A 14786-nucleotide genomic window follows, 5' to 3' on the forward strand; every position below is an offset into this window, starting at 1 on the left:
GTCCGGGAAACCAACAGCCAAAGGGCAACCTCCGTATTTTCCCTTTTTCTACTAACTGTAGCTAATATCGCAGACATTTTCGTAAGAAAAAATCCTTACCTTTTGACCTTTCCCTGCACTTTTGGCTTAAAACACAGTTCCCCATAGACTTAGCCAGCAGTGCTGCCCAGGTTCGCAGTACAGAACCGAGGCCGTTCGTTAGATTTGTCCCGCTACTGAAAACAACACATACGAATCAAGTTGGTAGGGAATAAGGACTTTATTCTAAGATGTGAGCTGAAGCAATGAGCATACGAAGCAACGACCGCTAGAAAAAAAGTGGAAAACACAACAAATATTTGTATTGTACCAGTTCAGTTTGAACACAAAAGCCCCTTTCAGTGAAATGTATGCACAGGCCAAAAACATCTGCAGAAGCTCTGAAAGTCACCTAGAGCAGTGCTTTTAATGTCTCAGAAAGAGGTCTCCCTGTGAAAATCTTTAAGCCAGGAAAAATACTTCAAGTAACAAAGAACGCAAAAGTAAAAATGATTTGTCAATTCTGTTTGGCTCTGTTGAGAAGGAGGGGGATAATATATCCCAAAAGAGTATGCATCTTTAAGATGTATAAATTCATAGTCCCTAGAACACAAGTCTGCTGCCAGACCAAGTACCGTTTTTTCTTCCTCATTTAGAAATTCAAGTGCAGTATGTCTGTTAAGCATAGGGAGATCGTGTTCTGGAGTTAAAGCTAGTAAGATCACACGGTCTGCTCGCCAGCGAGGAAATTTCACTGACACGCATACCCAACAGACCTCTTCTCCTCATCTGTATAACGGCACCCTACCATTAAAAGCTGCAAATTGGATCAAATTATACGTCGGTAAAATTTTTGAAAACAAACGTTAAAACAAGTATTTCCTTGACTGTCTTAATATGGGAGGCCAAATGCTGCTCTCCTTGAACTCTCCCTTCACATTCATTTCAGTACCACTGGAAGGAAGCTGCGAGTGCACAGGAAGAGCAGAGCTGGCTCTGTACAAGTCAGAGGTGGTAGTTATTTTAACCAGGCTCACGCGAGTGACATCAAAAAAGGGCTAGCAGGACCATTTCTGTGCTATTTTCAAGGTCTGCCAACTTAACTCTAATGCATACATATACATATATATATAATGCATAGTAGCTTTCAATTATAAGAAAAATGTAATTTATTTTTAAACCTGCTCTTTGGGACTCTAGAATTTCCGTGGTTAATCCACTAAATACACAGGTACTATGAGCTGAACGGTCACTTTTCTTAACACAGTGCCATAAATTCATCACCTTAGAAACTGCTATTATGGGGGCTAATCCAATAACAACAGTGGCAGCAACAAAATTCATTGTCAGGACAAATGTCAGTCAGCCATTAAAAAAATACGTCTCTGAAGAATTGCATTGTTTTTAAAAAATACGCTGAAATATTCTATACAAGAATATAGGCATCACACTTATGAATCTAAATTTATAACCGCTTACATGTATTAGCTACTCTCAATAAACCATCTACGTTTGCTACCCACCTACAGTAGCTACAGTTTCAAATTGGGATCACCGCAAATTTATGTACCTTCCCTGAGATCAGTAACCCGAAATAAATAGCCCTGCAAATGTAACAGTGTAAACTCTGGATTTAAGTCTTCGGTAAGAATCAGTCCTCAAAACCCAAGGAGAACATTAAGCAAACGTAAACATAGCAATCATTTTGTCAGTTTTGTGTTATTCTCAGCGACAGTGGAATTTATGTGAGATGTAGCATCCAAACGTTGAAGACCCGTCATTTGTATCATACAATATGGTTGTCCTAGTTCACTTTCCTATCATTGAACCCCTGAACACATCCAGCTGTGATGTGGATCTCCAAATTGTGACCCAGATCTCCTCCTCCACTCTGCATAATCTTTACAGTGCCTTTAAAAACAAAAACTTTCTGAGGCTTATTCTTGAATAGAGGAATGGCGAATAGATCTGTGATAATCCTCTGGACTAGTCACAAGTTCTGGTAAATCATAGCCTCTTAGAAGATGTCCACTGTTTTGTTGAGCAAAGTAATACAGCTGCCTGGCAAACATTGGTTCAACCTTAAGAACAGACAAAATGTTAATCAGACATGTGACAAAATTTCATGCTCCTCATCTTAGTTATTTACAGTGGGTTTAAGTTAAAAACAAGGCAGGACAAAACAGTTCTGCTTACCAGAGTGGGAAAACGATTTCAGTGGTCTCACTGATCTCTGTTTTAAGCTAGGGCTTGCCTGTTCTGCTGCCAAGTGCCTTGCTAACTGCACACACTCCTTACCACCACGGCCTTTGTTTAGAAGGGCACGTACCAGTGACACAAATGATGTATTAGCAATTGCAGCCCCTCAGCCAGCCCCTGGGTGTGAGCAATGCCTACAGGCCAGACACTTCCGTGGCCACTCGACATGTTCAAATGCATACGCAAAGTGCTGTAAGTCTCATCTGCGTTGTAAAGTCCTTTGAGGACTTAACCTGAAATGCTGGAGCCCTTGGGCAGACTGAGGTACGCTGCCAAACAACTGTGTTTGAAAGTAGACTTCAGTCTAACACCAAGGTTACTCTTGTTTCTGTTCATTCAAGCTCTGATGAGGAATCTGTTCAACCACCAAGAGGGATCTGTATGATTTAACACTGTCTTCACTTCTGTCTCTTCAGAAACCACCGTTCCCCCTCAGGGCTTTGGGCTCTGACTGCAAATGTTTAAGTTGCACACTGAGAACAAACACCTGAAGCTCTGCTTACTCTCGGGGGACCAACAGGCCCCTCCACTTTAAGACACAGGCATCATTTTGGAGGAAAAATACGCTGTCTGTGGGTCCCACCTCTAGGAAGGGAGAGAGCCAGAAGGGATCGCTGCCTTGGAGCAGCCCCGCTGATCCCACTTCCCCTTCTCTCATCGGCATTCAGAGGCAGCTGAGCACCTCCCGTCCCGCCATGGGGGAGATGGGAAGGCAGCGGGGCAGGTGAGCCAGACAGCTCCCGGGGCATAGCTGTTTGGTGGGATGGTGGAGCCCCACCAGCCCACAAGCCAGGACAGCCCGACAAGTTGAGGAGCAACTGGTAAGGGGGAAACAAAGCTCTGGAAAGAGCAGGAGGTACAGGCTCACAGAAAAGCTGCCAGGACAGCAGATGGAAAAGGGGGCTGGAGAAGGGCTGCTAGGAAGGAGGGATGGATAGCTTGGGATGGATTTGTGAGCTTCCCACCTTCCACCTCGGAGACTCACTACGCAGCAGTGTGGCAGTACTCAAGCTACACAGCTAAGGGGAGGCCATGGCTTATGACAAAAGTCTGACTTGGGACCCGTGCTGCTACCAAAGGGGCCTTCAAAAAATTAAGAGACACCAGTTTTCTTCCCAAGGATGCAATAAGCTAAGCTCTGCCGCTAACGTGTGCATTATCACCTCTCTTGTGGTTTTATGGGCCAATACAGCCAATTTAGAAAGTACCTGGTCTCAGTCTCTGTCATCACCCTCTCTCAGATAGCATCCCGAAACACTAGCTTTGAGTGTGTGCGAACTGTGGTCAGTCAGCCCATGAGCTTGCCAGCTACCTTAACCCCGAAGCTGCACAGGCAGCCCCTGCATCCCATTAAGGGCTGAGGTCCCTGAGATGCAGGTGGCGATTCTGGAGCACCTTCAGTTGCAGCAGTTGTGAAAGCACCGCGTCCTGCACCGGCCTGGCAGCCCAAGGAGCTGCACAACTGGGCTGGCAATAAAAACACAGCCCAGCTCTTCCAGGGTACCTTTCAGCGTTAGGTTTTGAAGGGATTTGCAGAAGAGATCACTGATGCTCTACAGAGAGGGAAATCAGGTGCTCTGCCCTACTGACAGCTACCAGTCAGTCCTTGGCAGATCTGGGGATTCAACCCCGGTCTGGATGGTGCCGCGTTTTCAAGAATTTATTACCTCCCCCCACAACCTACACAAGGTAGAAAAGCCCGACTGGCAGATTCATATCCTCCAAGGAACATGTTTCTTTCAGGTAAGGCAGAAGTCCTACTTACATGGGCTGTAATTAGTTTCCTCTGCCTCTGCGGATCTGGAAATTCCTCCCCAAAGCACAGAGCGACCTGGTATCTCGGCAGCGGGCGTCCATGGTGAGCAAAGGCTTGCAGCTCTGGGAAGAGAGAAAGTGCCGTGTTGTGGGTTAACCCCGGCCGGCAGGTAAGCACCATGCAGCCACTCGCTCGCTCCTGCCACCGGGATGGGGGAAGCAATCCGAAGGGCAAAGGTGAGAAAACTTGTGGGTTGAAATAAAGACAGTTTAACAGGTTAAAAGAAAAAAAGAAGACAAAACAGAACAAAGAAAAACAAGAGATGCAAAAGGCAATCACTCACCACTGGGCAACCGATGCCCAGCCAGTCCCCAAGCAACAGCAACCTCTGGCAAACTCCCCCCCCCCCCCAGTTTTACTGCTGACCACGAGATCACACCGTAGGGAATATCCCTTTGGTCAACTTGGGTCAGCTGTCCCGGCTGCGTCCCCTCCCAACCTCTTGTCCGCCCCAGCCTACTTGCTGTGGGGGCAGAGTGAGAAATGGAGAGAGCCTTGCCACTGTGCAAGCACTGTTCAGCATTAGCTAAAACATCCCTGTGTTACCAGTACTGTTTTGATCACAAATCCAAACCATAGCACCACATGGGCTGCTATGAAGCAAATTAACTCTATCCCAGCCAAAACCAGTACAGGCCGGTAAGAAAGACTTTGTGGATGGCTGAGCTCCAAACGGAGGACCCTGGAGCACAGTGGGAGAAGATGAAGTAACTCCAAGGGAGGATGAGAGAGGTCAGGAAAAAGACAAGAGGTAAGGAGAGGACACTGAGTTTGGAGACTTTCCCACAGGTCAGGGGGAGCTAGTTATAACACTGCAATTTTTCTATTTGCCTTGCCTCACAAGGATGCACATTTCATAAGCACAAACCAGGATGTCTTCCCATTAGTATTGCTATTGGGCCTTGACAGCAGAACCTCCTGGAGCAGACACCGGTGGTAGCTGGGACCCAATCAAGTGGATGTCCAACAGCAGCACTGAAACCAATGGCTTAGTAGAGCCAGAGACTCAAAGTACTGCCAGGCACGAAATTAAGGCTCAGCTAGACACAGTCATGGAGCCACTGTCATCACTGTGCCTAGTGGGGGACGGGGAGGCACGGGAAGGTGAAGGACCTTATTTAAGCCATGCACCGAGCCAGCAAAAGAACCTGTGTCTTCTGCGCTCCTGCACTCTCTTCACTAACCCACACCCTTGCACAAAGGGAAAAAGGTCAAATTACATTATTCCAATAGTCAAAGTGTCCCCTACGAAAGATAGCAGCGGAGGCCTTTATAAGAGACTTCCATTTGGACCAAAATCACTATGTTGTGTTTTAGACGCTGCATTTCCTTCCAGAAAAGAGAAAATTCCATCTAACACAATATCCTCGTTAAAGTCTGCGTTATGTGCAGTATTGCTACATAGTTGCTTGTAGATTTCATTTTATTTTATAACCCTGTTCATGTTTTCTGGAAAAAGTTGAAATTAATAATTAAAACCAATATCTTATAATGAAGCACCCCCTGTTATACAGGGAAAGGAGAGTCTTCAAACTTGGCATGACAAATGCACCTTTTCCCAAAATACACCCCTGCCATTTTTACTCTAACTGCAAGCTTTTCATAGAATCATAGAATAGAATCATTAAAGGTTGGAAGAGACCTCCAAGATCATCGAGTCCAACCATTCAGCGGCTACCACAATAGTGTCCCAACCCTGGCTTGGTACAGGTCTTACTGGGAGTGTCAGTTATAAGAGTAAAACAACAGGCAGCTCACTTAAAACACAGAGTAAAGCATAGTTCTTCCTAGAGTCTCTCCCAAAAACCCCTAAAAGCGCTGTGAACTTTTTGGAGGTATGCCAGGAGAGAAGAGAGATTTTCCACAGGACCCTGCTTCCCTCTGTGCTGCCACAGGACAGGGAAGAACGATCCACCCAAGGCCAGTCCAACGCCATACTGCTAATGGGCAACTCCTGCCACCTTCCTCTTTCCCCCAGTTTTACTTGGCCTCAGCAGTTCTCCAAATCCTGCATACCTTTGGGAGTGCCACACAGCAGCCTGTGGCATGGACCTGGAGAAGAAAGCCCTTTCTTTCCCACCAGCAGGATAATTGGGGCTTGAGGTCAGCATCGCACTTCTCTAAACCACTCCACTCTCTCCGTCTCCCTTTCCAGGTCCAACCACCTCCTCCTGCGCCGCAGGGCTCCCCACGCACCTCCCCAAACCTTCCCCATCTCCTCCTACTCCGGCTCCAGCCACCCCTCCTTCTGCCAAGCCAACCCTCCTCTGGCTGCTGCCCTCATGCTCCCAAATTCTCTTCCTCTATCCTCCTACTCTCCACCCAGCCCAATTTACTGTATTTATTACGCAGTACTCTCCAGATACCATCCACCTGTTTTCTGATTTACTGCCATTTTAGCCTTCTCGACGGTACAGGCTGCTCAACACAGGCCTCGATGCTCCGGTGCAGTTTGCATTGCAGGATCCAGCTCCTCAACAGGGTCCTAATAGCTGTGGTCCACAGTAGTTCTGCTCCTGCCCCTTTCTCTGTTGTTCAATATTTTCTTTCCTGGTAGAGGTCTCCTGCGCCTCTTCCCAAGGAAGCCCTGGTTTCCTAAGAGGGAAATCCCCAAGCTTGCCTGCAGTCTGGGACCTCAGTACATTCAATTAACATGCAGATGTGATACACCCATGGCAAGTCACTTACAAACCTAGCTGAGCATCCACACATGCAAAAACTCACTTTGCACACACCACAGACTATGACTTCAACCACGTGCTTGGGTTTGCACAGGCATTGGTGCATAAGTAATTTAGGAGGGGGGAAAAAATAACTATTGCTTGAGCTTATCTTTGGGGTTAGGCGTCTAAAAAGAGATGTCCTGTCAACCGTTTGGAAGAACCCAGAGTACATCTAAAAAACCACCTGAGAAAAGGGAAAGGGATTTCCAAAACCATCATCAGAGGCAGAATTATACGTCTTTAAATTAGCATGTGATTGAAGCCCAAGCCAATACCCTGACCTCAAATTCCCCTTTCTAACTGTCAATTTTCACATCCATATGAGATTTCTCTCTTTAAATGCATTTCTTGCTTGACCATTTTGCTAGGATGGTGCATCAACCTTGGAATATAAAGTAGGCTAAAGCTGTTGGTTTGGGTTTGGGGTTTTGTTTTTTTTTTTAATTTTGCAAGGCGTTATTCTTCTAAGAGACTCATGCCAGTGCTGATGCCCTGTTCTAGTGGGAAAACACGCCAAACCATAGGCATTCAGTTCACCTGTAGCGATGCCACACATCTCAAAAAAGGGGCCAACATATACCTGCTGGCCAAGTTGCTGTCCTCTGGGACAATGACCGGCTCCCACCAGTTTCTCTGGGTGGACAGCTTTCCTCCCTCTAACTGCTCAGAAATGCTGGGAAGCGGGGTTGAGGCTCTGCCCCTTCCCTCCAGGGGCTGGAAGGAGAAGGCACCGTCCTGAAGCGTGCGCTTGCCCTCTCTGTACTGATGCTCCCAACTGCCCTGTGCAAAACGAGACCTTCCCACATTGCTCTGGGGAGATAATGCACCTCCCTGCTTAGAGCAATCTGGAAACTCCACAGCTTGTGAAATCCTTTTCACCCCCCCGATATCTTTTAAACACTGGCACAGACTGAAAAGGCGGCTTTCTACTGAAATTCATGCTGATATTTGTATACTCTGAGCAAGATCTCAGGCTCGCTCTGGGTCAGGTTGAGAGCAGCACGAGTGCAGACCACAGACCTACCCAGGACTTACGCTAGCGGATCCAAGATCGGGATCCACTTTCCTCTGTCACCCAACACGTGGAAAGACTATTTTGTTAGGTTCCTGCTTACGCTTCTTAGAGAGATGTGAGGTTTGGCGTGTCACCAGGCAAGCATCAGTTCACTCCTGCTGGTTTGTGCAGGGGCACTGAACGTGCACAGAGAGCAGAACTTGACAGGATTATTCAGGAGTCAACTACCCCTTGACTGTGCTTGCCCAGAAGAAGTGAGGAGTAATTCTTACTGTAACTCGTAAGGTAAAACGAAAAGAATGCTCCTGTAAAGCTGATGTGGAGAGCAACCAGGTGACATCTCCAGAAACGATACCAAAGCCATAGTGGGAATTACCTGCTAAAAACTGCTGAGTATCAAAGAGCTTGCATGTTTGGTCCCGCTCCAGTTTGTTGGGTCGGTCACTGCAGAGCGCCAGAGGCCCGTCCCAGTAGATCCTGCTTTGGCAAAGTCTCTTAGCGTAGAGGCCATCAGGTGCCATCCACAGTATTACTCCTCGTTCCAGGTGGTTCAGTAGTTTTTCTATGTTCTTCCTCTGGCCATTATCCTCTGGATAAGGGAAGACAACTTGCTCCAGGCTGCTGACCTCATAACTTTGGCCATGGGATATCCTACAACCTTCAGGACTAGAAGTTGTCACCTCCTTTACCAGTATTTCACGGTAATATAAGCAGATGTGGAGCCGACAATCTACAAGGAAAAAAAAAAAAAAGAATCACTGTGATACGTTAGTATGAATGTTTTATGTTTCAGGTCTGTACTAACGCCAAGAGACAGGTTTGCATGAGATTTCTGAGCCTGGTGGTCACCACCACCCAGAAGACAGGCTCACATTAGCAAAAATCATCTAAAGAATATAAATACCAAAATTTTTGGGGCACAGTAGCACTAATGCTCTCTCATTTTATTATAAGGGCTACTGATGTGGGAATTTGGTAGGAACTAACATCCCGCAAACTTCACATTTCCATTTAAAAGGAAAAGTCTGCACATGAAAAGTTGTTGTTGGTCACGTTTTCCAAGTTCACATCACAATTAAACCCACCGGCTCAGTCCACTTCCTCTGATTTAATCATGAATTAGCTGTGTTTCTCCCCAGATTTTGCATAAAAGAGGCTTCTGCACAGGGGACCTGCAAACTTGCACTCAGCTGCCTGAAGAGAAGTGACTGCTGGCTCCAGTTCCAACAGGGCTGTACCTGAAATCCCCAACCTTACTTTCAAATGGCCATTCGGTCAACTTGGCTGACCCCTAAGAACTCACACAGCGCTGAATATATATATACACACACACACATATATAAAAAAGAAGTGTGTGTGTGTGTACAATATATGTTTATATATATACATATACAGAAACACACACACATACATACATACATACAGACCCTGATTCGGGAGAACAACCCCGCTTAAGAAACCTGCCGAGCGTCATGTTACAGGTTTAACCATTATTTCTGAGAAAAGCACATTCCCACACCTTTTCCCAGAGTTATTCAGAAAGTCTGCCAGCATCTGGATGTCTGCAAACTTGGCTGAAATAACTTTCCTTTTCTTTCCCGAATGCCTTTTTTTCACCAGGAATAATGAAGCAGAGCAAAGCCAGATGGCACCAGCAGGAGCACAGCAAGGTACCCAGATAACACCAGCTTTTCTGGAGGCTCCCCCCAAATGAAAAACTGAGCTAAAAGTCACTGACAAACCCCAAAATTTCCAAACTCCCCTGGGAAGGCCTGATTTGGTGGCTCACTGAAGCAACCCAGCACTAACACCGTGAGCCAGTGAAGCGCTTCCATTAACATTAACCACAGTCTCTCGATCCCTTGGAGCTGGGGCTACAAGTGCTTAACTCTCCGAGCAAACAGAGGCTTAAGCCCACACACCGAATTCATTCATTAAAGAGGTTTCTTTTTTTTCTTCTCTTTTCTTTTCATCAGAAAGAGAGACGGTGCCAGGGCAAGTCAGAAGTGGGAGTCTCTTGTCAAGCTCCCCAGAAAGCCCGGGGGGTTACGGACCTTACCTGACAGGGCGAGGGCTTCACCAGACCTTATGCTTGGCTCAATCGGGATGCCAGGAGTCTGGGACTCAGGAGGGGCACAAGCATAAAAGGTTCCTGTCACCTGACAACCTGTTTTCACAAACAAAAGTCAGTGACAGCTGCCTAAATCCTCAAAGAAAAGCTCGGGCAGAGATCACAGCAATGCAAAAGCGAGTTTTTCTGGGCCCTGCCAGGAACAATCTCTCTTCCCCCCTTCTTCTTAAAAAGGTCTTATTTCCCAATTTTTCCAGGTATGCCAACTCTACCAGTTGGCATTTTTATTTGGGTCTGCATGAAATACTCCCTTGGCATTTCAGTATTCCCCCTAGTACTTTTTCCTTACCTAACGTGTTATTCTATTACAGAAATAATTTACATTTTTAACTAGACTATAGTGCTCTTAAAAGTTGCCTGCATAAAATAATCCATTCAGTATAAGGAATTTTACTAAAGACAGGTATAACAATAAAGCTGGAATTAACACTGTTTAAAAAGCAGGTAAAGAACACTGTGCAGCGGGAGATTACTAGGGTTTTACTACCAGGAGTACTATTAGACTGTTCCAAGAGATGCCTATCAGTAAGTGGATTATAACACGGCCAATTGATGTTTTCCTCTGTTTCTTAATGTCGATGAAAGTCTCTGGAGGATGATGCAAGGCAGTTGCAGACAAGTGCACACAACCTTTCCCAATGGCAGAACCCACCACGATCAGGAGCTGGAGCGATGCAGATACAAAACACCTGCATCTCTTGGAGAAGTCTTAGAGCCCAATGAGAAACCCAATACCAGCCACTAACAACTGCCTCCAAATCCAACAAAGCGTCCGAACGTGTGTTTAACTGCTGCAGAGGATGTACTTCAGTGCAGAGTTCATTCAGCTTGATACCTCGATTTTTTATTAGCAAACAGCTCAACTAAAAGCAAAGGATTCTGCCTAATAATTCCAATATACTGCCAGCAAAAGTTGCGGTGCACTGAGCATTTACTTTTTAGCGGACCCAAAGAAACAGAAGTTTATTTCTCTGCACCAAAACCTCTAGAGAACTGTCCTCTGAAAATGTAGCATCTGCTCTAAGAAGTCATTCCTCGCTTCCCGTCCTTTCCTGCCCTTCTGAACCAGCTGCTTCTCCTCACGAAGCAAAAGCCCGCATCCTCAGGTGAGTTATCCTGCAAGGGTCTACAGCACACAGGTCCCTTTCTCTTATGTTTTATCCCCTGCAGGCTTCAGCATTGCCAATTTTCACAATTCAGGCTTTTTCCTAAGGATGCCAGAGCTTGGAAAGCCATGATTATGTTACACTCTGGTACTGTGAGATCTTCGGGGGAGGGAACGTCCCTTTATTCTGTTTCTGCTGCACCAGCCCCAAGAGAGACTCAATCCATGACAAGTTGTCCCATTGCCACAGTACTAAAATCAAGTAATAATTTCAGCTTTCCTCTCGGGAGAATAATGCCATTCTAATCCACAAGGCTGGAGGGAAAAACTCACTGATGTGTGCCTCCAAAGGGCCAAAATCAGAAAGCAAAGCTGAAGAACACATGTTCCCATTTGGGGTTTTGGGGGGGGATTGGTTCCCTTCTTATTGCTCAGGGCTTTTGAGACAGCTCAGGACTTTTGGGGGCTGACTTGTATCAACCCAGAGGACTGCATAGCTCACACACCGCACATATGGTGGCAGTGAAAGCAAGAGCTAGGACAAAGGCTCTTGCCACGGGCCCCATGGCTCTCTTTGAAGGGAGCCCAGCACTCCTCTCCGGCCACTTCTGTTAATTCCAATGAAAGCTACAAATAAGAAACCTGAAATCTGCAGCCCTTCTAGGTGACCAACCTCAGCAAGCAACCCTAAATGGGAGCGTCTTACCATTTTCACAGCCAGGCCCTTGCCAGTGATGACTGCGAGCTGCGAAGGGGACGCTGGCGCACTGGTAGGGGATGTCGGGATGCGGCTGCTCCGGGGCAAACTCCCTCCAGTTCCGTTCGTGGGGCACCATGTAGTTTGGTACCTATTCAATTTAACGAGATAGTCTTTTACTCAGCAGCTGTCAAAACTAATGCTCTGCGTTGCACCAGCTTTCACATTTCAGCTGCTTGATTTGCCCTGCCAAAGCCCACAGAGGTCTAAGCATTGCCCTCGCTACGCAAACGGCACTTCGCCGCCACCGCCAATGAGGCTTTCAAATAAACTTCTCACCACCGGTGTAAATAATAAGCAGGGTGGAATAACAAAAGGCAGTCAAAGCATTGCTGGTAAATGTCTGCTTGGAAGAGCAAGGCTTCATTGGGTGCTTACATTCTGGCATCAACAGAATGGCAGTGCACTAATAGCTATCGCCCAACAGAAAAAAGCTATTACTCAGGGATAAACAACACCAAGGGAAATCAACTGCCCTGCGGCCTCATATGACATTAGAAAAGTTGCTTCTCGATTTCTCAGTTTTCATAATAAAGTTTCTTCCCAGAGAGAACTAGAGAGCCACGCCAGCAAAGCCAGACATAGCACATAGTACAGAAATGACACTGCTCAATGTACAAGCACCAAGCGAAATGCATAACTAATGTCACACCTGAGATGGTAGTGAAGTGTAGGGAGACGTTATTGGAAAGGGATGGTTCATCATTAACGATTGCTCTTCCACGTTGATCTGTTTTGCACCTATGTTCACCAGAGGGATGAAAAGTAAATGATGTCAACCGCATCTTAAAGGAAATCTGAAATTGGCACATTGAAGACAAATCCATACGACCTGCCTTTGAACAAGCAGAGGACCAAAATGCCCCCCAGCTCCCGTTTGGGACAAGATTCCCAGCCCTCCCTTGCAGGCAGCTCCTGGAGGCAGTCTGTCCCGCTGGGCTCCCCGGTGCCCCACAGAAAAGAGCTGCCCTGTCATACCCAGCGCACCACGATGCCCTCCCCGGGCCCTGTCAAGCCTTTGCCTCCCGCAAGCCCTGCCTGGCACCAGGGGCTTCTTGGAGAGCAGGCACTGCCCCCAGCCTCTGCCCAGGAGGCTGCAGGCTGGGCATCCCTCGCTCCCAACTCTTCCCCCCGCCGCAGTTACCTACTGTCTGGCTCAAAACACTTCTGCTCTTCCCTATATTCAAAACCTAGATCCAGCAAGCTTTTTTTTTTTTTTTTTGCCTGTCCCTTGAGCCGCTTGCTTGGCTCCCTCTACACAGAACTGGCAGGGAGGCTCCAGCTAAAAGAGCAGTTCCTCCAGCGATGTGCAGGGCGCCTGTCTGCATCCTCTGCAAGGGCTCCCTTTCAATGCTCTGACTCGAACGCCAACAGTCCTCCCGCAGACGCAGCCTCTTAAGTCATCAGAACAAGCTGCACTTGAGCCTTGCGTTTTGGCTCCTTCAAAGACTGTGGGGCCTCTCCAGAAAAACACGCTTCAGTCCTCATATGCTTACAACGAGACATATTCACACTCTGTTACACAGGGAATTGGAGATGCTTTACCTTTTTTAGCTCCTTCTGGCACTATTCTGTACACTTTATAGGGATCTGAGATGTCCAGCTGGCTTCTCTCCACCAGTTCTTCAAAGTCATTGCTCTTGTTCAAAGCACACCTTAATCTTGTCTTCCAGGTAGGGGGATCTGGTTTATCAATGCCCTCTCTGAACTTTCCTTTGAAAAGAGCCCAAGCCTGGAAACATTTCAGATAATCAAAAGAGCAAGAAAAAGAAAAAGAAAAAAAAAAAAAGAAAAAAGAAAAAGAATCAACTACAAGGTACAGGTCCACAATGCTTGAAACAGCATATATGTGTGTGCTTATACGTGCATGAATTTACTCCCTACAGGTTTAGGCTAAGAAAAAAAGCAGCATGGTAAGGTAGGAAAAACAGTTTAGCAGGCACAAGGAAAGGGAGAAAATGATCCAATGTGGACATAGATGTGCTGCAGTCCCACAAGCATTTAGCTCCACATGGAGAAGAGGGAAAGGGCGGGCTGCCTCATCCCACAAACACAGGGGACACCAGGGCACAGCCAGGGCCACCAGGCAGGCAGCCGGCGGCAGCAGGCACCCAGCAGAGCCAGCCTGCAGAGGCGGGCAGCGAGGACGGGATGGCAAGGAGCCACCGCAGAGCCTCCGGGCATCCCTCCTGCCCCGGCTGTGTCCCACAACCCTGACCCCGGGCTGAGCCCTACCTTGAAGAGAGCGGCATCCTCTTCGCGGTTGTAGTCCTGCTTGCCGGCATGCTTCCAGGGGATGCGGAAAATGCTTTTCTCATCGTTCTCCCACACCAGCCCCGGGTACTTGCCACTGTCTATCTGGTCGATCAGCCACTGGCGGAGGTTCCCGGTGCCGCCCCGTTGCCGCAGCTCACCGAGTTCATCCCGCACTCGCCCGGCTCCAAGTTCATGCCACTCGTGTCGGGGGTCGGGTGGGGGGTTTTAGGGTGCCTCACCAAGCCCGCCTCTGCACACACCCAAGCACCGGCTCTCTGGGGGGCTGCAGAGGAGGGGGAGAGGGGCAGGATGGGGGGAGAAGAAAACCCACAGGTCAGGCGCTGGCTGAAGTCCCCGTGTAGAGCCCCGTCAGCGGTCCCCAGTCCCTGGTGCCTCATGTATCACACCAAACGGCAGCTACGGCATGCAGGGGGGCCCTGGGGAGCCCGGGAAACACGGTACAGAGCCTCAGGAAACCGGACACAGCCCCCCGCAGCCCTCCCCAGGCACCGCTCGTGCTGCAGATTTTGACAGACTTCCCCCCTGTCCCGACACTGTTTTGCATGAACGTATGCAGGTTGTTGAAATTTTCATTGCAAGTGACTTAAGGCGCAAACCCCCTGTCCTGCTCGGAGTTCAACCGGGTTTTTACTTTTTAACCAAAAAAGAAAAAAATTGCATAAAAATGTATTTGCATATGACAGTG

The 14786-nt window shown here is 47.6% G+C and overlaps 1 protein-coding gene across 1 annotated transcript; it reads right to left on the reverse strand.

Annotated features, from left to right (window-relative positions):
- Nucleotides 1–242: 242 nt before the first annotated feature.
- On the reverse strand, nt 243–14323 carry IRF4 (interferon regulatory factor 4). Its single transcript, XM_009326447.1, is given in 9 exon segments — nt 243–2099; nt 4043–4155; nt 8208–8561; nt 9891–9998; nt 11774–11915; nt 12477–12565; nt 13370–13556; nt 14060–14212; nt 14215–14323. Coding segments are annotated over 9 exon segments (1350 nt in total). The 5' UTR covers nt 14275–14323; the 3' UTR covers nt 243–1955.
- Nucleotides 14324–14786: the final 463 nt, after the last annotated feature.

The sequence above is a fragment of the Pygoscelis adeliae genome, unplaced genomic scaffold (genome assembly GCF_000699105.1).
Source record: "Pygoscelis adeliae isolate BGI_AS28 unplaced genomic scaffold, ASM69910v1 Scaffold186, whole genome shotgun sequence".
NCBI classification, from domain to species: Eukaryota; Metazoa; Chordata; class Aves; order Sphenisciformes; family Spheniscidae; genus Pygoscelis; species Pygoscelis adeliae.